This window comes from Canis aureus, chromosome 6 (assembly GCF_053574225.1).
Source record: "Canis aureus isolate CA01 chromosome 6, VMU_Caureus_v.1.0, whole genome shotgun sequence".
Taxonomy (NCBI): domain Eukaryota; kingdom Metazoa; phylum Chordata; class Mammalia; order Carnivora; family Canidae; genus Canis; species Canis aureus.
Genome location: NC_135616.1, coordinates 32,557,158 through 32,581,285, shown reverse-complemented (window position 1 = coordinate 32,581,285; position 24,128 = coordinate 32,557,158). Strand labels below are relative to the sequence as shown.

The 24,128-nt window shown below is 38.5% G+C and overlaps 1 protein-coding gene and 1 long non-coding RNA gene across 6 annotated transcripts in view; one reads left to right on the top strand and one right to left on the bottom strand.

Moving 5' to 3' along the window:
- LOC144315680 (uncharacterized) overlaps positions 1–24,128 on the bottom strand; it is a 471,692-nt gene that overhangs the window by 410,410 nt on the left and 37,154 nt on the right. The window contains exon 5 of one of the 5 annotated variants that reach the window (XM_077900603.1): positions 15,913–16,967. The exons of the other annotated variants lie outside the window; for them this stretch is intronic. Coding sequence (XP_077756729.1) covers positions 16,964–16,967 — 4 coding nt within the window. The 3' untranslated portion in view covers positions 15,913–16,963. Of the gene's footprint in view, positions 1–15,912; positions 16,968–24,128 lie in introns of those variants that run through there. 5 annotated transcript variants of the gene reach the window in all.
- On the top strand, positions 1,211–23,998 carry LOC144315682 (uncharacterized). The gene is made up of 5 exons (XR_013381458.1): positions 1,211–1,349; positions 7,776–7,885; positions 15,470–15,522; positions 22,713–22,874; positions 23,772–23,998. It is a non-coding gene; the product is annotated as an uncharacterized LOC144315682 (long non-coding RNA).

The window sequence follows — 24,128 nt, the reverse complement described above, 5'->3', positions numbered from 1 at the left end:
GAAAAATATTCTACATTCATAAGGAATTCTTAAAACGTTCATACTACCCAAAATAAACTACATTTTCAATGCAATCCCTATCAAAATTCCAATGGCATTTTTCACAGAACAATCTTAAAATTTGTATGGAACCAAGACAGACCTCAAATAGCTAAAGCAATCAAGAAAAAAGAACAAAACTGCGGACATCATACTCAGATTTCAAACCGATAACAAAGTTATATTAATCAAAACAGGGTGGTATAGAAACAGACACGAGATCAATAGAACAAAATAGAGCCCAGGAACAAGCACACATATATTAATTTAAGACAAAGGAGGCATGAATATACAATAGGAAAAAGACAGTCAATTCATTTTTTTTTAAAGATTTTATTTATTTATTCATGAGAGACACACACAAAGAGGCAGAGACATGGGCAGAGGGAGAAGCAGGCTCCATGCAGGAAGGCCAATGTGGGACTCAATCCTGGGACTCCAGGATCACGCCCTAAACCAAAGGCAGACACTCAATCGCTGAGCCATCCAGGCATCCCAGGACAGTCAATTCAACAAATGTTAGGAAAACTTAGCTGCCATATGCAGAAGAATGAAACTGGACCACTAATTTACACCATACACAAATATTAACTCAAAATGGATTAAAGACTTGAATGTTAAGCCCAAAACCATAACACTCCTAGAAGAAATCATAGGTGCCAGTCCTGGTAATGTTTTTGTTTCAGTTCTGTGTGTGTTGGTTGTGTTTTGTTTTTGGTTCTGACACCAAAAAGCAAAGTCAACAGAAGCAAAAATACATGATACCACATCAAACTAAAGAGTTGCACAAAGGAAACAATCAACAAATGAAAAGACAACCGACTGAATGGGAAAAAATTTACCTGCAAATCATATATCTGCTAAAGGATTAATACCCAAAATATACAAAGCACTTATACAACTTTTTAGCAAAAGTGATCAATAAATGGGCAGAGATCTCAAGAGATAGTTTTCCAAAAGAAACATACAGATGGCCAACAAGTTCATGAAAAAATTGCTCAACAGGATTAATCATCAGGGAAATGCAAATCAGAACCATAATGAGCTATCACCTCACAGCTGTTGAAATGGCTATTATCCAAAATACAAGAAATAAGTGTTGGTGAGGATGGAGAAAGCGGAACCCTCGTGCTGTGTTTTAAGAATAAAGAACACCAAGGAAGGACCATAGCCTTTGGTAGTCCATGGTAACCTGGGTAGGCAAAACGTACCAGCAAAGTCCTACTGAAGTATCATTTTGACTAATGGGTCCTCCTTTTGACAACAAACACTCCTAAAGGGTTAAATACAATTAACTCCTTTTGAAAAAGGTAACATTTTTTTTTTTCTGCTAATGACTCACAAGGACCATCCATATACTATTTTATTGCTGTATTAGATTACTATTGCTGCTGTAGCACAACCAACTGCAATTTGGCAACTTTCAACACCCAATTTGCTATCTCACAGATCCAGCAGTATCGCTGCCCTGGATTTCTCAAGACTGAGATCAAGGAGTACACAGTGGAGGCTCTATGAATTAATCTTCCAAGCTCATTCAGGCTATAGGCAGAATTCCATGCAATTGTAGGACTGAGGTACTGTTTCCTTGCCGTCACCTAGGACTTGTTCCCGACTTCTAGAAGCTGCTCACATTCCTTGGCTTTCGGGCCTCTTTCTCACCTTCAAAGTCAGCAACCTTGGGTTAAAGCTCTCACACACTTTGAGTCTCTGATTTCCCCTTCTAATAAGCCTCTAGTATTTCCTATGAGCATGCCCTCAGCGGGGAGACTCATGCAGTTTCATTGGGCCCACCCAGAACACCTAAAATAATCTCTGTACCTTAAAGTCATCTGATTCGTAATTCTATATGCAAAGTCCCTTCACCAGCAGTGCCTACCTTAGGGCTTAATTAACAGGAAATAGTAATATTGGGTTTTATCTTTGGAATTCTAACACAATTAAAGAAGTTGGGATTAAAGGTCATCTGCTTCTTGGAAAGACTTAGTGATATGATAGGAAAACTTCAGGCAAGACTATCTATGGATTTGACCATAGATCAATTTTAGAAAGTTACCAAATCCAGTCAGAATGATCAAAACAAAAAAACAAAAAAACAAAAAAAAAAACAACCAAAACTGTAGCCTGCTTTGTGTTAGTATTAAACCTCTAAAATTTCAGGTGCCATAAATATTCTTTCTACTAATTAATTTTCCTATAACAATGCTATTTACTTCTAGAAGTCTTTGGTTTTATCTTCTTCTCCAGTGCCCTGAGAAACTAGAGAAATTTTAGTGATGAAACAGAGTCCATTGCATCAACCTCCACCATCCCCCTCCTTGAAAGAATCCTATTGCCAATATAAAATCTGAGAACTTGGGACACCTGGGTAGCTCAGTGGTTTGAGTACCTGCCTTTGGCTCAGGGCATGATCCCAGGGTCCTGGGATCGAGACCCACATCAAGCTCCCTGCATGGAGCCTGCTTCTCCCTCTGTCTGTGTCTCTGCCTTTCTCTCTCTGCCTCTCTCATGAATAAATAAATAAAATCTTTAAATAAAATTTGAGAGCTTGAACTTGGAAAGAACTATCAAGTCATTTAACACAGCCTTCTCCCATTTATACACTGCAACTGCTAGTGGAGGCACACCCAGACAACCCTGCCAGATGGTCTTCCAGCATGTGTCTGAATACTTCACTGAAGAGGAACTTCCTACATCATCAAGTAGCAGTCCCATTGTTGGACAGCTCTAATTAGAAAAAATTCTTTGGTAACTTCCAACCTTTAGTTTTCAAAACCACACATGACAGTTACTAACATGATAATCCTTCAAATGTTGGATCGTGACTATCAGGTCTTTTTACCAGCCTTACATTTTGTAGGCTAAACAACTAAAATTCCCCCCTCTAATCCTTCCATAAGTAGCTTCTAAGCTGCACCCCCCTTCAGTCACACAGGACCTAGAGTTTAAAAAAAAAAAAAAAGACTTCAGATGAGGTCTACAATAAAGGTTCATCACAAACTCTTAGGTCATCATGCGACAATAATTACATTCCTTTATATCACAAGAACTCTTAATCTCTTCTTTTCTGAATTAACATTGCCTGGCTGTTTTTCTACATATTAGTCATCTAGAGGGCTGGTAAAAATACACAGTCTAATTAAAATATTAAAATAATGAAGACCCTTTAAATCAATTTACTGATTTCCCTTTAAATTCATTATTGCAAAAAAAAAAAAATAAATAAAATAAATTCATTATTGCTAAAGTAGCAATTTCCAACTGAATTATAAGATTTGTAAGTTGCCAAAAAGAGAGGAAAATACAACAAATAATCATACCATCCACTGGTGAATTGTCTTCAAACTATTTTCAACCCTTGGCTGATTATCTTTCTGAATTGGGTTTTTGTGCCTGAAGGAGATAGTAATTAAAAGTTGTACAATTTAAGTAAATCAGAAACTTCACAGAAAACTGCCTCTTTTCGTATTCTACCAAGGCTTTGTTCATGGATTTCTATTCGGGTTTTTTTGGAGGGGGGCTGGTTTTTAAGTGAATGAAACATGTACACTTCTCCCTATACTCCAAGAAAACTAAATTATTTTTGTCATAAAAAGATGCAAGAAAAAGTCTTGGAAAAAGGCAGGAACATGTCTTCTTTGCCCCCACTCATCCTGCTCTCCTAGATCTGTGCTTTCCTTGTCCTATTTTGCACAAAAGTTTTGACCCTCTACCCCCTAGAGAGTGCTAGTCCTACTTCCTATCACACAACTTTTCTCACTGCCAGTCCATACTACTTCTGTTGTCAAGATGCCACACAGAATGATTTGGTAATGTCATTTTTATGGGACTAAGGCATCTATGAAGTTTCAGGGGATGAGTTTTACTAGCTGATGATGGGGGAGAAAATGGACCTATTCAGTTTTTTAAGTAAAGAGGCAGAGCTTTTGAATCAGAGATTGGTGTTCCCACCCTATCCTCATTTTGAGCCTAATTTCCTCAAGGAATAATGCATAAGTAAGTTAAGGAATATAAAAAGAGATCATGTGTATAAAAACCTTGGCATACCTCGTGGCACTTAAACCTCAGCAAGTTTATTCTTTATCAGTTGCAAAAGAAATGCTAGGTCATGCCATCTTGGATTAGGATTCACATTTTCCTGCATGGTTCTTTCCCTGCTTCTATAAGTCTAGAATATAAGAGATGTCTTTAAAAGACATTTTATCTTCTGGCTTTAGAAGGACTCCTTATTTTGAGAAAGGAGGCTAGAGTACAAAGGTAACGGTTGCAGAAGCAAGTACAGAACCAATCAATTTAGGCAATCTCCATATACCCCTCAAAGCTCAGAGGACCATGGTCCAGGCTGCATGGAGGTCAGGGATGAGGGACCACTCCAGGTCTAGAAAGCAAGGTGCTGTGCCAAGTATAGGCAGGTTCCTGGCATCAGAATATAGTAACATGGCTGTGTGAAATTAATAAGCAAGGAGGCCATTGGATTCATGTGGCTCTAATGCCCTGACAGCCTTAGTAAGCAAATCGAAATGTATGTAAGTAAGTAAAAGTCTCAAGGTTACAAAGTCAAAATTCTAAAGATGACTGATAACAGACAACTAGGCTTCAAGTTATAGCCGATCAATTTTCTTACTGTAAAGGCCTCTCCCTGAGTTCCTGTTGGGGGAGCCCTCCTAACCACTTCTGGTTTGGCACTGTCAGACTGGAATTGATTTTTGTGCAAGTCTTAAGATTAACGTGCCCTGTTTTTGTTTTTTTGTTTGTTTTTAACACAACATAGAGTGGATGTCTTTGGAAAACTAATATCAGTGGGGGAAAAAAACTAGATTGTTTTTCTCCTCTATCCCTTATTTCTGCTTCTTCCTTCACAGAAATGACTATTCTCTAAATCAAAGAATAAATCAAAGAATAAATCAAATGTTACTGCTTTCTTGGGGCACCTGGGTGGCTCAGTTGGTTAAGTGACCGGCTTCAGCTCAGGTCATGATCTTGGGGTCCTGGGAATCAAGCCCAGTGTCAGGCTCTCTACTCAAGGGGGTGTCTGCTTTTCCCTCCCTTCTCCAACCCCCTTCTGCTGCTCACTCTCTCTCAAATCTTTTTTTTTTTTTTTTAATGTTACTACATCCTTAAACCACAGAACACTTAGAAATGTTTTCCAGAAGCAAGGTAAAGATTAGGTTTTAAGTTTTTATTTAAGTAATCTCTATATCCGATATGGGGCTCGAACTCATGACCCTGAGACCAAGAGCTGCAGGCTCCTCTCTTTGAGGCAGCCAGGCACTCCTCAAGGTAAATAAGCAAAACAGCGCTAATATCCTAACATGTATACATAAATTTTGAGATAAAAGATCCCATTCCTCATATTTTTTTTATTACTGCAACACTTATGTTAAAACCATGTATGTAAAATCTTTACGAGTAATAAGCTTCCTAGGTGGTTTGACTTTTCTGTGTTTCACTAAACAAATTTTCTGGTTGTCTTTCTAATGAGTATAGCTATTATACTAATACTGAAAACATTAAATAGAAATACTTGCCATGGAATAAAATGCTATTTCCATTGTTTTCCTTATCCTAAGTTTATTCTTAATAAAATTGCTCTGGAAACATCACCCCTCAAGTGCCTGAGGGGAGGAAGTCTGATGTAACAGCACAAGTGCCGCATATTTTTCAGCTGGTGTTGGCCTTGCCTTGTGATCTGATAGAAATGGAGACTCTTAGTACAAGTCACCTGGGAATATTAACTTAGTGAGACAGATTTAACAGAGCCTCTTCCACCTTGCACAATGCAACAGGAGGCACCCAGGATTCTAACTGGAGTACATTACAAATTCAACCCAAATTGCTATTATTTTCACTTATAATGCAATATCCTATGGCTCTACTTTGTCATGGTCTTTGAGAGCAAAATTCAGCAATCTAAGTCCTTACCAAGTTTAACAGTACCATTAGAAATCCAAACAGAACAATGAGAGAGAAAACCAGAGGATCTAAAAACAGGGGGAATAGAATAATTCCAAACTAGACCTTCACAGATTCACCTGCTTTGAGACAAGGAAAGCCTCTTCAGGCTCAGACTGTAAAATGAGGGAATGAATTTTACACTCCTCTTCCATCCCTGTTACATCATTTCATGTTCCACTTCTACCTCAAGGCATCTGATTTTCTTTTGTTGAGCAGACGTTGGTTTTTCTTGGCATAAATGAAGTGACAAACCTATCCACTCTGGAGTGAAACCATTCCACACTATGCCCTGCACAGGGTGTTCAATTTTACAAGAGAGATAGGAGAGGGCAGGGGATTTAAGCCAGAAACTAATGCAATTCCAGGTAGTCACTTGGAAAGGGAGAGCCAGAAGTTTTCCAGGACTGTCAAACCACAGAGGCAACTCCATTTTTCCCTCCAAGGTCACACAATTCTCATTCCTATTTTTCTCGGTAGGCCACCAGAATTCTGAGAGTTCATTTTCTAAAATTACAGTTTAAAACCCAACCATCTAAATTAGTTGATCCATGATATTTAACTTTCTTTGTAGTTCTCAAATATCTAAGCCATTTCCTGCCTTGGCCAGTCCAAAATGGGGGTTTGGGTGCAGGGAGTGGTGGATATGGGTTTTCCTTGCTCATGGAACATTCCAAAGAATTATCTTCCTAAATAGGCTTTTCTATTGTGAGTAGAGGTGGAGACAGGATTTCAGATCATCCAGAGCCTCTACTGACCTTAAAGGCCTAATCATAAAGCATGTTTTCCTTTTTTAGTAAAGCCCTAAAATAAACTTTAAAACATTTACTCTTCCTCAAGGTGGTTTCAGGGAGAAAGGCTCTATGAGGCAAGGCAATTTCATCAGCTGATTTTACTTTAATTTAAAAGAACTTGCACTTTTTCCCTTAGGCCTGTGAGAAATTATCCAATAAAATGTTTAATGTTTAAAGAAAACCAATGGCACTATAACTGGTTCTAAAGTTAAGATGCTGCGGTACCTATTGAAACTTTCTATAAACCCTCTACTGAAGCCCTCACCGGGAGACAGAGGCAGGTGACGAATCTGGGACTTAGTCCTCTACTGTACTCACTGATTCATTTTATAAATGGCTTAACCCAAAGGCAAAGCATCTGAGGAAGCAACACTGATGTTCCTAAAACCTAAAAACTCCCTTAATATTCCCCTAATTGGAAAAATTATAAGCATGAAGGAAAAAAGAATCCTGCTTAATACAGAAGGGATGCTATTGATAAAGGTGTAATGAGATACTGGTCATCACAAGTGAGCAGGATTAGTCAGCTCAAGCAATAATGTGAAAAGCAGCTATCAGACACAAATCCTCTTTGCTCCAGTCAAAAGGAGCTGGGCAATTCAAAACAGCATTTCCATCCAGCAGCCCTGTGAAAAGCTCCTTTTGAAACCACACATAAGAAAAAAACTGAAGGAGAAACAGAAGGGCAAAAATATTCCAGGTTGGGATGGGAACTGGGGAAAGTCCAGGTTAAGGATTGATTATGAAGCCAGTAGCAAAGTGATGACTTAGCCCTTGGATTTCATGATACAGCATTTAACTCCTTACCTATGACACAATTCTTAAGACTACATTACTCTCAGGGTGTTGTTGTTTTTTTTTTTTTCCTTTTCCAAAGTTCCTAATGCCCCTGAAACATTACATATATGTGCTTACAGAAGAAACCTCACATTCCCCTCCATTAAAATGCATATTCTTGGCTATTTTTGAATTCTTTTGTCTTCCAATCAGGTAACTCCAATGGGCCCATCTAAGTGCTTTGAAGAATATAAAGAAATACAGTCCCCACCTTGGAACTTATGACTTAATTGGAAATAAACATCAGCAAATTCACCACGAAGGTAAAGTCACTGTTCTCCACAGGCTGCTTAAGGAAATCTGCCACCCTGGAAGGTGTCATTCCCATTCACCTGGCCTCCTCTTTCTGGTCTTTCAAAACCCATACCTTTCATGATGAAATCAAGTTTGGCAATACAGGTCTTAAGAAGAATTATCCAAAACTTCATAGTAAGAAAAACTACTAAAATTCCTTACAATATTATACTGAAGTACTAACAGATCTTCCCCAAAATTATTCAATTCTCTATGATAATGTGCCTGTTTTGATGTAGACTTTATTATGGATTAGATCTAAGTTACAGGTTATTGACTTTCAACTGTTAGAGGTAAAATTTATTTCTGTCCAATAGAGAAGATAAACCTAAAGTTAGAATTATATTGTCCTGGAAGGTTATCTCCAAATTAGTAACCTTACATCAAAAATGCTTTTCCTTTCCTTATATAAATTTGCAAATATGCGCTCCTCAAATATCATCGAACCAGGTTTACTATCATGATGGCTTTCCTCACAATCAGGTTATTTGACATGTGTTGCATCTTTGAGTCATGTTTTTTTACTTTTGTGAAAGGCAAAATGGTGGATGCAGTACTATAGTTATGTTCATTGCTGTGTTTATAAAAACTAGAAATAAATCCAGTATCAGTAGAGAATAAGGAAAGAAACAATATACATGTGAAACAGGTGACTATGGAAATGAAAAGATTTCTGGAGAAGTGTTCACTAAGATATTTACAATTATGGCTTCTGAAAGGGTAGATTTCATATAACTTTTTGATTATTTAAATTCAATTAATAAATACATTATTATTAGTTTCAGAGGCAGAGTTCGGTGATTCATCAGTTGCATACAACACCCAGTGCTCATTACTTCAAGAGTCCCCCTTAATGCCAACACCCAGTTACTCCATCACCTCCGGTTTGTTTCCTATAGTTAAGAGGAAAATAGAAGCGAAACATAACTTTTACCTTATTTGTAGGTCTTTGTAAATTTTTTCCTAAAAAAAGTTATTTCAATCGAAGGGTCATTTCCATGTTAGGAAAGACATCTCTCTATCGAAAACCTGTGTAGAATGGACCGCTTTCTTTTGTGGCCAGCTGGATGTTGACTATTTTGGGGAGAGAGCACTTTTTTTTTTTTTAAAGAATGTAACTTTTTTTTTTTTTAAAGATTTTATTTATTCATGAGAGACATGGGGTGGGGGTGGCAGAGACACAGGCAGAGGAAGAAGCAGGCTCCATGCGGGGAGCCCGACATGGGACTCAATCCCCTGTCTCCAGGATCATGCCCTGGACTGAAGGTGGTGCTAAACCGTTGAGCCACCGGGGCTGCCCGAGAGAGCACTTTTAAGACATCATGCTCCAATAGGTCGGTCTCCACCATACTAGATCACAAACATGTCCGGAGCCACAATGTCCCTACAGATCATCTGTAGCCCCAGCATGACAAACACATGTCTGTTGTTTCAGGCATTGTCAAAGTCCCAGCAAACCGCAGCTGAGTTCTCTACTGTTCCAGATGATCTGACTGGACACTCTCTTGATTTCACATCACCCTCTTTAACAGCAATTCCATTAAAATTTGGGCACTTGCCTGAAGCACCAGGGAGTGCCTAAAACCACAACGGCCAGTCTAGATCCCTCTAGCCCTTCACCTCTATGCCTAGAGTCTCATCTTCATACTTTGGTGTTGGTAGGGGCCCCACAACTTAAAAAGTTTTCTTTTTTTTTTTCTTTTTTTTTTTTTAAAGTTTTCAAATGACTCCAAACGCTCCAATATGGTTTGCTAGTGGAGTTTGTAGCTGTTCTGCACTGGTCAGACCCCAAGTATTGATCACAGCTCAACTCCACCTCATGTCAGGCACTGTCGATAAGACCACTTTTCTTTATTCGCTTATGAAATATTTATTCATCAGCCATATGCCAAGCACTTGACTGGGCTCTGGAGATTTGGAGGTGAGCAGGATGAAGCTGGTTCTCCCCATTACTGAGCTTATAGCCAAGTTAGGAAATGATCATTTTCTAAGTATACCACAGGGTCAGAGAACAGATTACTTTTTTTCCTGGTGGGTTTGGCCCCCGGAGGACAGTCAATCCAGGCCTTTCCCAACCTTCATGAGCATTTAATGATACCAGGTTTATTCCTCCTTTCCCTCAGCTGTCTAACTAACAGGTTTCCCACATTAATAAAGTGACTCAGGTGAGAGGTAAATTCCAGAGAGCACACTTGTGTCATACCCTCTTCTCTTGGGATATTCAGGTCATACTACTAATTTCTCCTGTAAAGTAAAAAAATCGCTCATATATAAAGGCATTATAAATGATCCAATGTCCACCCCATAAGAATTTAGCAATCACAGTATGTCAGCCACTGTGCTAAGAGACTTACCTGTATTTCTGGGACACACACTTTGAGTTAAGACATCTATAGTGAAACAGTTCCATGCTCCCTTCCAGGGCTGAGATCAAAAGGCTTCTTGAGAAAGCAGGAGCAAGGAAGAGAATTTGTGGTCCATTAAGAGAATCAAGTTAACTGAACAATTTGGGGTCAAGTCAAACTCATGACTCAGGTTTTGTTAGTATCATGTTCTAGCCTATTTATACTAATGATTCACTGAGTTACAAAACTTAACCAGGGATAAAGTAAGGCTCACCACCTATCTCCCCACAGAGACACACACACAAGACTTCTCTGTAGTTTTAGATAATTAAAGCAGAAAACTAGAAGTGATCCTTGACACTTTCTTTCTAAACCTTGATTTAGAAGGTCACTAAACCTTGATTTTTCTTCTAGATTTCTCTCTCAAAACTACCATTCCAGTCCACGATAACCTCCCGTTATCTCTCGCCTGGACCACTCAATCAACCACCAAGTAATTCCAAGGAAAACCTTAGGACCCTCCTATCTGCTTTCCCAAATCCACATAAGATAGATAACCACCTACATAAAGCCTTATAAGGCCATTTTAATGTTGTTAGGCAAAGACCATATCGTTAGCATAGCCTGCAAGATTTTGTAACTATCTGGCTCCTGGCCTGATTTTTTTCCTCAACCACATCTCCTATTTCCCCACCTGCCAGCCCTAACAAGTTAGGGTTTTTGTTTTTGACCTTAAGGAATCACATTCCTGCCCTACTAGGTCTTTGGATTGAGGAGTTACTATTATTTTCATTGGCTGTAATGTAATATGGTGTCTGATATCTAGTAGGTGTTCATTAAATGTTAAATCCATGAATAATGGAATATGCCCAATAAACTTTAAAGTAACAGACTTAAAAACCTGACTGCATTATACTCTTTTCCTTTGTTACCATATAAAGTACATTGAAAATGTTCTGAATGGACGTCCCTTTGAACACATGAATTTTTATTTTGTCCTATAGGCACCTTATTCATTATAACTATCTTAGAAAGACCTCCTTCACAAGTCAGTATGATATATACACTCACTGCTCAAAGTGAAAGCATTTTGAAGACAGGACAGTTTTGCCATATTCCAAATACTATTTTTGAAATGTGTCAATTCACTTGAAAGGTATAATGAAATACCCACTGACATTATTTGCCAAATGGTTGAGTTCAATGAAAATCTTTTTCCACTTTTCCACTATAAAAAAAAAAAAAAAAAAAAAAAAAAAAAAAAAAACAAGTAACCAATCTGTTGATTCATGTCCCTCTGAATCAAATAATTGAAATAATTTTTTGGAATTAAGTAGGGGAAGAATATAAAGACGTTCCTCGTAAATAGATCATCCTTAAACTGGGCAACAGCAAATGAGAGAATATTAAGTTTCCAGTCCTTTGAATCAAGTCTATTTGTTGACATAAGACATTGACAAAGTGCCAAAAAAAGCATGTGAAGAATTGTCGCACAACTCTCCCTTGGGACATCTCAAAAACTTTGAGCTTTACAAAGCGTACTTGATTTTATTAATATGCACACTGTTTATCATTTAAAATCTTTAAGCCCTCATCCAGTAGTTAAAAAAATCTATAATTTCTCTGTTCCTCAAACTATGATGAGTAGCTATATCCAGTCTTTTCTCTCTTCCTCCTACATAAGGTGTAAGGTCTCTCTCTTATTTTTGTTTTCCAACCATGGTAGCTTTTTCCTCATTAATCTTTTTCTCTTGCTTCGACAGCCCAGGCCACCAAGATGAGTCTAGAAACCTCACTGTTTTAGGAGAAGTTAGAATTAGTAGAAATGAAACTGGTGAAAACAAGATTTATGGATAGCTTCTTTCAAATATCTCAACCCTAAAAAGGGAAATGCATATAAGGATATCCCAGTAACTGCATGAGCTTCTGCAAATGAGACTGAGCCTTTGTTTCTCACTGTAGTGTGTAAAAATCTCACAGATGAGGGGGAGAAAAAACACTAATTTTGTTGACAAGTTACTGAAAGTGTTTAACAAGGAAACAACCTGTTATTTTCATGGGGAAAAAAAAACAGAATTAGTTATTTCCTTTTCTTGCCAACAGCTTGCTTTCTTTAATTTCAGGGAATTTTATTATAATTCAAAAACAGGATACCTCCCCATGTCAACAGTGAACCAAAAGAAATCGTAGTCTGCTATTGTTACAGATGGAGATGCTGGCAATCACATTGGGAATAGAAAGAGTTAAAGACTAGGTCATCAGATACAGTTAAATCTCACCACAGAGGCATTCAATGTCTATAATTTAACCACATATGTGTGCAGAAAGAAAGAGTAAGAACAGTTGAAATAGTTTGGACCATCCACCCAGCTATTCCTCTCTAGGAACATATGCCTCAAAGTGTGCTTGAGTTGACAGCCATCAGTTTGCTGTTCCTCAGTCTGGTCTTATCTCCCTCAAGTTCGCATGATTGGGTTTCTTAGCACGGGTGAAAACCTAGGGAGATAAAGAACATCTTTTATAATACAGCCCAAAACACAAGCTGACCACTTCATATAAAGCTCAACTGAGGAAATTGCCATAGGCTTTAATGCTCAAGATAGTGTTATATTTAGCAAGAAATGGTGTGCCTGCCTGCAATATGGCACCTCCCCATAGCACCTCTAAAATAAATTTCAATTCACACAACTGACCTAGGTTTGTTGTCAAGTATTCCATCCTGTCAATTATTTGGTAGGTTGCTGTACCATGAATGTCCCAAAGAAGAAAAAGAAATGCACTTGTTCATATGGTTTCTATACAGTAGGAGTTTAGGAAAATAGGGATTGAAGTAACAGTCATTATTATTGTAGTTTTGTCCTGGACTTCTACCTTGAAGTTATTTGCTTCATCTGGGCTTTTCTCTTCTGATTAGTTTAAACCTCTCTTGGGCTTGTCTCCCATGGCCATTGTGCTCCAGATTTTAACAATGAAGACATTGGAGCATAAATATTACATTCATCTGACAAGTTAATTCCAGGAAAGAGCATTTTTCTAGGTTGTTAGTCACTATGTCTCAATTAGTATCAATTTAAAATAAGGCCAAGTTCTGCATTTTTCTTATTTTCCCATAAATGTATCCAGAGCCCATTTGTCCAATTTTATGAAAAAAAAAAAAAAAAAACCTGACAAGATTGTGTTTTGGGACTACGCTGAATCCATGAATGAGTTTGAGAACTAACCTCCTCTTTACAGTACTGATCTTTTAATACTAGACTCAGGAGTAATATGGTATATTCTTTACCAATTTCTCTTAACGAGGTCTTGTAATTTTCAGTACAGGGAAAAGAAATGAATTCCAAGTATCCAGCATTTGATGCTTTATACAATTGTGAAAAGTGGTATCATTTTGTCTTCCATCTATTTTTTGCCAGTTGATAGAAATACAAAGTAAATATATCAAAACCAATTGTATTAATATATACAAAGAAACTTGCTAAGTTCACTTGTTTAATAGTTTGAAGGTTCTTTTGGATTTCACACATACATCATTATGTCTACTGTTTTTCTAAAACTGCCTGAGACCCCTAATAAAAATTTATTGGAGGAACAGAAGTGATTCCCAGTGTTAGAGAAAAGCTTTTGATACTTTACCATTAAGTATAGATGTTGTCTTGCAGTATTCACTGGAACTCAACATGCACATACCCTATGATACAGCCATTCCACTCCTAGGTACATATGTCCACTGTAAAATACTTTTAAGGCCTACCGTTGCAGCATTTGTATTCATTTCAAACTAGAAACCACGGATACGCCAACACTAGAATAGAGGCAGATATACTCTGTTACAATACAGCAAAGAGAATGAACTCACTTCAACCATATACATCAGGATCAGACTTATAAGAGCAAAAAGAGGCAGATACAGAAAAGTATACTCTGCATGATTCCACTTATGTACAAGATCAAAATGAGGTAGAACTAGTCTATGCTCTTAGAAGTCAGAGAGTAGTTATCACTGGAGGAGATAGTGAATGTAGAGGACAGAAAAAAACTTCTGGGGGGTCTGGTAATGTTTTGTTTCTTGATCTAGGTGCCAGTAACAAGTGTGTCAGCTTGTGAAAAATTCACTGAGTTTAGCATTTATGGTTGGGGCATAAATGCCTTAAATTCCTACTTTAAACTGGATAGCTGAGGCTCCACTGGTTTCCAGACAAAATACAAAATCTTTATGGCCTGGGAGCCCCATAGAATCTCCCCTAACCACTTGCTGCCACTCAACCTTTGGATTTATGTTTAAAACACATACATGGGGCTCCATGAACATTTTATGTATTTTACCTTTAACAATATTTCCCCTTGGTAAATTTTATCAGGAGCAGAATACAGGGGCACCTGGGTGGCTCAGTGGTTGAACACCTACCTTTGGCTCAGGTTAGGATCTCAGGGTCCTGGGATCAAGTCCCACACTGGGCTCCCCAAGCCTGCTCCTCCCTCTGCCTATGTCTCTGCCTCTCTCTCTGGGTCTCTCATGAATAAATAAAATCTTAAAAAAGCAGAATACAGTCACAAAAATCAATGACTAGATGAAGTTTGTCTAGGTTTGAACACAGGTTATGTTACTTCTTAGTTCTGTAACTGAGCAATGCATACAACTTTTCTGTGCCTGTTTCTTCCTCTGGGAAATAAGGATAGTAATAGAGTTGCCTCATAGATTAAGATCAGAGGTCACTCTACCTTGTCTGAACTCTTAAGTATGGGGCTCCTACCCTGTGTTTATCACACAAGGCTATCACACTAGAACTACCCTATCAAAGTATCACAGGCTAGGTGGCTTAAACAACTATTTCCTCACAGTTCTGGAGTCTATCCCAAGATCAAGAGTTCAGCAGACTGAATTTCATTCTGAGACGAGAGGACTTGGTCTTCACATGGTCTTTCCTCCTTGCTTGTCTGTGTCCTAATCTATTCTTGTAAGAACACATATCATATTGGATTAAGACCCACATCAATGGTCTCATTTAACTTCAACTATCCATTTACGATTTCTTCAGATAAAGTCACCTTCTGAGGTACTAGGGTTTAGAACTTTATACCAATTTGGGCAGGGGGTGGAGAAGGGGGTGAGAACACAATTCAGCAACATTCCAAGATTTTTATTCATCTTTCCCTCCCTTCCACCCAATTATGATCTCTGAAAAGATTTTTCTTATGATCTATCTCCAGCTCTCAACACAGCATTTGATACACAGGAGACTCTTAATGGAAGGGCTACAGAGGTAAGGAAGTTCACACCAACAAACTCATGGGAATAAAACTCATTACATCTTAAAAGGCACCAATCTAAAAAAGGCAGGAGAGTTTCATCCCATTAAAAGAACTTTTAGAGTTGAAAACACAGGCCTATGAATGCAACAAACTGACCCAGTTGGGGCTGACAGAGGCACAGCTATAATTCTAGGTAAATCACTCCAAAGCAAGCTTGACCTTTCCCTAACAACAGCTATTTATTATTAATTATTCAGTAATTCCCACTCCTGTGCCTTTCTAGGTATAAGCCAACAGGGATGAACTCCATAATTTCTTTAATAGTATTTTGATAGGCAACTTATTCACTTAAAACAATACGATGAGGTAGAAATTAAGAACTTTTATTCCAGTCTACACGTTTCTCAACTCCCCTCACGCTCATGGTCTCTTTATGCAAATGCAAGCATGTTAAAATATTATGTTTCCTTTTTAAAAACAAATGATAGCATACTATACAAACTGTTCTGATTTTTGCTTTTTATACTTGCCAATACCCTGGCAACATCTCCTGTCCCAAAACAGGCTTCCATGTTATTTTGCTCACTGTATATTATCTTTTTGTATAGTTTAGGTTTCATTTAACATCCCTCTAGTAACAGATACTTGGAATGCCTCCTACATGTTAATATTTAAGGTGGTACTAAAAGGGAGAATTTTGTCCACGTATCATTTAAAAAATGTGCAGGTAGGCCTAATTTCTAGATGTGGCTTTGTTAGGTCAAATGTTAAATGGCTAATTTTTAGTATATCCTGCTTTCCATAAAATTGTGTCTCTTCACACTAATGTACAAGAGAGCCTGTTTTTCCACACTATCACCAACAAAGATTACCTAACTTGAGTTTTTGCCCATCTGATAGATGAAAAAATTAATTCTCTGAGCTATGCAAATACAGACAAGGCCACATTGTCTTACAGGGCATTTGATCTGACAGGTAGATCTCAGCTGAGGTTAGATCATTACAAACGGGAAGTCAAAACAATTGAGAAGTTAATGACAAGACTGGATGAAATAAGACTGAAGCAAAGAGAATGGAGGAAAGAAATCATGGAGGACATGATGAAAAACTTACAGGGATCCAGTTCTGGAGGCAGTACACATCACTTTTACCCATGTTTCACAGCCCAGATCTAATCCTATGTCTCATGGAAATGCCAAAAGCTAGAAAAATGTCCTTAATTAAGCATGTACTCCCTCAGAAACAACCCTCTGACATGGAAGAGAAAAAATAATATTTGGAAGACAATCTCTGCCACAGGGATGCATTGCCATATTTCTGCTATTATTTAAATCATTTGATCACATAAAACCACTTTTATTAAGCTGTGGAATTGTGTGTTTGTAGAAATATACTTCCCAGAAAAATTTCTTCAAAACTGGTCATTCTCTAAACTCCTTGGCCTCAATGTTCTTACCTGTAAAACAAGGAAATAGAATTGGATCATTTCTAAGGATCTTCTAAGCATCAACTGCACGAATCTGAAATTGCTGGTTTAATGGGTCTTGTAGTGACTGAGTTTTTGGTCACCAGGTACTATCTCCACCCACTACCAAGTACAGGTAGCTCCCTTTTCTATTCTTCCTGGGATATTCCTATCCTTCCCCGGGAATATAACCTCATCTTAACAGGAGGCTAATGTTAGGGAGGCAAAGATTGGTATATCCCCAAGTGGCTTTATTTTTCTCAGATTCCCCATTTACTTCTAACTGAATCATGAGTGAGCCAAGATCATAGAGATAAAGGGCTTCAGTTAAATAAAAGAAATATTTATTAAGTCCCATTGTAAGAGCTCATAAGTACCTCTTCTGTATCCAATACTAAACTGTACTGGAGGTACCAAGACCAACAACATTTAAACCTGGAAGAAGTTTATGTTCTGATTGAAGAACTCAATAAAGGATAAAGACACCTAAAAACAGAGCTCCTGACCCAAAAGAACTTAGATTTTCTTTCAATGTATTCGGCACACTGACATGAAAAGAACAATCAGAAGTGACAAATGATTTTCTACCAAAATGAGTAACAGGGAGAACAAACAGTACAAATGGGGGCAGTGACAGACCTGATCTGACTTTTCTAAGATCAAGAGGATGTCCAAATTCTTTGTAATGTTTAAGAAGAAGGAAGCATAAGCCCAAGTAAGCAATTCCCATCTGTGCAAAGCAAACTTGGCCTCTCTTGGGGTTCTGCCCTCTATGATAACTGAGATCAAGGCTCCTTCCATTCCTGCCTATCATCAGCCCCATGGTCTAGGATGGGAAATATAGGCTTGTCAATCATATGTTCTTATCAGGAGAGAGACTAAAACCCATGAAGTCCAAAAGAATCCTTTCAGTGATATATAAAACTCAAAGATCAAAGATTATCTGTGCCTTGAATAGATAGAATTAAGAAAAATTCCATTAACTTCACTTCCAGCTCTTCCTCCTCCTGTTGACACAGTTAATACTCCAGGGCATGTAACATATGATTTCCCATTGCCATTTGACTTACCAAAGAAAACAAAACAAAACAAAAAAGGAAGAAATCAGGTAAGTGTAAATTGAAATACTTAGTCCTATAAAAAATCAAGTTTGGGAAACTATCATCATCTGTCCTCTGTCCCCACCTTCCTCAGCAGCCATCAGGTAATCTAGGTTCTGGTTATGCATGATTTTGAGAACTAGACCCATTTTTGACAAATTAGAGTTAGCCATGTGTAATGGGGTGGTTTCCAATACTCTAAAGAAAGTAAAGAAGAATTAGCAACCTTAGTTTACAGATAAGATAAAAAAAAAAAAAAAAACCGAGATACAATTTGGTTCCCTTAGTAGATCAAAGTTCAAATATTCTAAGTGAAGCTAGGACTATAACCCAAATATTTTGGTTCTAAGTTTGATGTATTTTTCCTACCATATCTCATTGCTGGGATTTCCTTTCTTCTACCCTACAGCAGAGAACCTGGCAGTCAACAGAACAGCATCTTTAGCAGGTCAAATCTAGAACACACATGCCCAAAGTCTCCATATGAAGTCCAATATTTGATTAGTTCCTTTCAGATCTAATTGATACATAAGCCATCTAGTCCAACCCCCTTCATTTTATGGGTGAGGACACAAAGATGCCATGACATTAAGTAAATTGCACAAGATCTAATTAAAAAGCATTCCCATCTCCTAGCCTAGACTTTGCCCTAATCCACGAACTTGCTGGATATTTTGTCCCATTGTTTGCTGCTGCAAATTCTTCCCATCATCACTGATTAATTATTTAAAACAAACTGCATTTTTCTTTTGGATGTACATAATTCATTCTCATTGACACCTCCCCCTCCTTTTCTCTCCCAATCATCTGTCTACCCTTCCTGCTTCCTCAGACTGCATGTAATCCTCAGGGCAAGAACAAACAGGCTCAGGCTTGCAGGAAATCAGGCTAGGAAGCCCCCAAGCAGGGAAGTGGGGGGAAAGGACAACAGTCAGTTCTGATAAGTAGGAAGTGAGCATAAATGTTTCAACAGAATAGGGACCACAATCCATAATGAGCAGAGCCTTAGCTACAAGTAGGTGGCTGCAAAGCAAGCATGCTTTAAGGCACCTTGAAATACACCCTCCACTTGAAAGATATGGTTTTTACTTTATTGCTACAGTCAGTAATAAGAGACTCATTTCTCTCATTACATTTTTAACATACCTGCGATGAGTGGAGGGATGGGGTTGGGGGCTCTAAGTTATTTATACCTTAGTGTGATGCAATTTAATTAAATTGCTCTTCCTAACGTATTTGAGCTCGGCCCCAGGAGGGGTTTAATAGCTGTAACTAGAAATGTAAGGAAGTAATTTTGAAAGGTGGGCAGTTCTGGAAAGGGCAGGCTTGCACTAGGGAAATGCAGTGTGAGGTTTTGGTAATATGAGAATGTTGATCCACTGGGAGCTAAGACCCAGAACTGAGACATAAGAGAGGGCAAGGGTGTCATGCAAGTGGTAAAGGGAAACTGAAGACGGAGGTAGCCACAGGTCCATGCCTAGGAAAGGTCCCCAATTTTCAAATCTCAGAGTTTGTGTTGTTTTGGAGGTCCCTGGAACTTGAAGATTTAAGGCCTCCTGCTTCTTTATTTGCCTTCTGCATAAGGTCTGTCAGGCACTTTACCCTCCCACAAAATAAACAGAAAGGTTTATGAGGGGAAGGCAAAGCGATATACTGCCAGTGAAAGCAGGGCTGCCAGCCGCCTACACTCACAAGTCACTCATGGCAGCTGCCAGCTAGGAAGGAACGTTTTTTAAATTGTGATTTGGCTCTCTTGGCCTCAAGAGATTTTATTAACCCCCCCTGTAGCAGTGAGCAATGGTTTCCTTCTGAGGGCAATTCCTTTTTACTGGAAGACGAGTACGGCTGAACCGCGGTCAGAGGGTCAGGGGTTTAGAAGCCAACCAAAACCATCTCGGTCACTTTGTCAACGGATTAATGCATGATCGTTCTAAAAGGCAACCTCGATCATATTTCTTCCATGCTTAAGCTTTCGATGGCTTCCACTTGCCTAGCGGGTAAGAGCTGTACTCCTCAGTGGGACCCACTAGAGCTCAGACCTCAGGGCTGAGCGTCCCTTCCTACCCACCCCTCACCTGAGCAAAGATCACACCCACCCCACCTCTCACAGAAGACAATTAAGCACACTTGAACATCCAAGGTTTGACCACTTCAGATACTCCACCCAGAATGAGTTCCTCCTCTCCATCCTTCAATTCTAAACTCAAATGTAGCATCCTGGGTATGGTGAAAGGTAGGCAGAGTAAGACCACCTGAGCTCAAGTTTTGGTTTACTGGCTGGGCAAGCCACACTGGTCTTTCATTGCTTCTGTCTCATCTTCTGCAAAGTGGGAAGGAATAGGATTTCCTTCATGAGACTGTTGTGAGGACGAAATAAATTAACCCATGTAGGGACTTAAAGGGGTACAAACGGTGTTTAGCTGAGTTTTAAGGGTTAGCTAGGATTCCAGGGCACCTCCAAGTCAGTAAGGATGAGCTAATAATTCTCCACCACAACATTTTTACATCTATCAAAATACCCCAAGAGTTTGTCCTCAATTGATAGAGGATTTCAATCCAAAAAGGACACAATTTCAGGTGGATAAGAATTTCACTTTTAAGTTTTTAAAAGAGAATCTATCTTCCCATGGGTGGTGAACTCCTGGAGAACAAAGGTTCTGTCTTAGGTTTTATGTCTCTAGTGCCTGCCTAGACCAGTGTCTGGCATATATACTAGATGCTCAGTAAAGGTTTCTAAGATGGGATATAATTATTCAAGAAGGACATATGGAAAGAAAAGTTCATTGAATTGTCATCATGACCTTGCTTTTTGACATTTGTTCTTTGATCTTGAGTAACTCAACTTTTTTCAGCCTCATTTTCCTCATTTCTAAGGTAGGGGGAAAAATTTGAAGGTCAGGAAGATAGGTCAGAGACAGCTTGGGAAAGATCTTCATGAGTTCAACTTAAACATTTTTTCCCTATAACACTAATAAAGTCCAATGAGGGACCAATCTATTGTATTCATTTTTTAAAATAACATGCATGTTCAAAGTTCCTGGCAAGGTGCCTGATATACAGTAAATCCTTAATGCATGGTAGTTATGACTGTACTTTCCCCTCTAATTTACTCTATTTAAAAATAACATTGCAATGAAGCTCTTTGAATGTCCATTTTAGTTTACTTTTATAAAACTATTTCCGTAATAGATTTTAAAGGATATAAAGGTTTAAGGTTTGGGGCACCTAGGTGGCTCAGTAGTTGAGTGCCTGCCTTTGGCTCAGGTCATGATCGCAGGGTCCTGGGATTGAGTCCCACATAGGGACCCTGCCTCTCCCTCTGCCTGTGTCTCTGCCTCTGTGTCTCTTGTGAATAAATAAATAAAATCTTAAAAAAATAAAAGGTTTAAGGTTTTGATATTTATTGTCAAATAGCTTTCCAATTGTTACACAGATTTCCCACCAGGTTTGTGTAGGTTGTTCATGTATCCGCACCTTTATCTGCAGTACATTTTATTGATGCTCAAATTTTTGCTAATTTAGTGAGTAAAAGTTCTCACTGTTTATGCTGAAGGTTCTAGTTACCAATGAGATTTTTTTCAATAGTAATTTATTTATCCTCTTCTGTAAGTTTTCTTCATATAAATTATGGTTAAAATAACATTTGGTTAGCCAATGGAAAAAAATGACCAAGGGTCATGCCAAATAGTTAAGATGCACACAGGTTATCCAGAAACTCTTCTCCCTCATTTTGTTTTTAACTACTGATGATCTCATTAGGTTTTCTCAAACAAAATTAGTTCTTCTTCATCCAGGTCTCACTCTGCCTTTTCTGGAGTTCTATTCTAGTGCCACCTCCAGCAGGAAATTTTCGTCCTGTTGCTTTTTGTCTCCAATTAGACTGTAGGAACCTTGGGTGCTAGGACTGGGTTATATTCTTCTTTATAACCACCAACCTGCAAAATCATCATCAACGCTAGGCTTGCAGCAGGTCCTCACTGATTGGAAGATTCCCTTTTGTTGGTTTCATTGACAAGAGATCAGACTTGGGGAAAAAAACAAAACAAGAAGCCACCCTAGAGCCAACTTATAGGATCAAATCCATTCTTCCTACAAGCCATGCTATCTGCTGGACTATACCATCAACTATTAAAGACTGATAAAGGATGTAGTATTGAAAAAATAGAATGAAGATGGCTAGTCTATGTTCAAAATCTAAGAAGAAGTACAGATGGCCTAAGTCCCAGTGTGAGGGCTCAGCACCAACACTGGGGAGGGCCATCTGCTTTACTTGGCCCACCAATTCAAATGTTAATCTCTTCTAAAAACATTCTTGCAAACACATCCAGAAGTATCATTTAATCAGATCATTCAGCATCCATGACCTACTCCAGTTGACACAATAAGATTAATTACCACAGTCTATTATCTGTGACTAGTTGCCCCAGAAGTACAGAAGTGAGCAGGAAACAGTTTATTCCTTAGGATCTAAGGATGCGCAAAACCTAGCCATTTTCACTTCTGCAGAAGAACCTCATAACATGACTATAGTACTAAAAGCCATATAAAACAATACTGGTATAATTTTAAGCATCAACTCCATAATCTGAATGGAAGGAAACTAATTGGATTTAATTTCATCTGGCATGTTTACCAGTGACCCGAGGTAAACTTGCTGGGACTGGTTTGGGAACACAAGCACAGTAAATACTTGGAGCTCTGCAGATGCCTGGCCCACCATACAGCCTGAGAGCACAAGATGGAGCCCGAGCATAGGCCGGAGATCCACAAAGGCTGTAACAACTCCCAGTATGTCCAGGTAATTCCAGAGGAGAATGTTCAACTTTATAAAATAGGCAAATCAGTGAGAAGAGAGAAGATCTATAGGTGGTAAGACAATCTAGTTCATTTATCTGCAGAAAATAGGATTATTTCACATCCAGTAAATTCTCATAACACAGGTAAGTATTAGTTTTAGATTATCAACTGATAGAAAAGCATTGATAGAAAAGGGAATATACATCATAGACTTTAAAAGTCATTACTAAAAAGCCTGACCACTGAAGAATCCAAAGCAAAGATGTAGCACAACATAATTCAGCTGCTAAAGTTAGGAGAGATTAGAAGAGCCATGGCTTTGAGGTCCAACTTCCACTTTCTCATTAACTATGTGACCCCTGGACAGGTTACTTAATCTCTCCCAGCCTCATTACCTTCTTTAAATATACAGCTATACTCTTCTTTAGGGTTTCTTTCCTTTTAGAATCCCAATACTCAATTATTCTAGTTCTGGCCTTACTACTCAATGAGGTTTTTGGTTTTTGTCTCTTAGTTTTTGTCTCTTAGTGTGGACTTATCTATAAAGCAATGATGGTAAAAACTTTTTACCGAAGTGTCCTATGAGATCATGGTTGTGTAAGTGCTTAGAAATGCACTAAGTTGTGCTAGACTATAAGATAATGCCTTCATTACCACCATTTTTTAAAATTCTGGCTTCTCAAAGGACTGGAATTCAAGACTGCCACTTGGTTGTATCTTTCAAACAAGGGTCCTAGTCTTGCCTGGATTTCTCCCAAAGAGATAGAAGGAGAGAAGCTGGCTCCAAAGAAACAGAAGCTCATACTATTTCTCTACCAGCACAATGATGGTAACATTTATAATTACCCAAGCTTTGTCAAAGAGCTTTCTCAAACATTGTTTTATTTGGTCTTCACAGCACTGAAGATGCTTATCCACAGGTTAGTGATAAGAAAGCCGAATTACTAAAGTTTTCTAACCTCACCAAGTTCTTTGGAAGACTTGGAATCAAACCATAGTGTCCTAACACATGGCCTGCCTTGATCAGGTAATGACAGGGCCTGATGCCCACTCTTGGCTGCCCCCCTTTTTTTTAAAAAAATAAATATTTAAGAGAGTGCATGAGAGAGGGACCATAAGCAGGTTGAGGAGGAACAGAAGGGGAAAGAATCATCAAGCAGACTCCCTGCTGAGCAGAGCCCAGTACAGAGCTTGATCCCAGGACCCTGGGATTGTGACATGAGCCAAAAAAAAAAAAAAAAAAAAAAATCAAGTT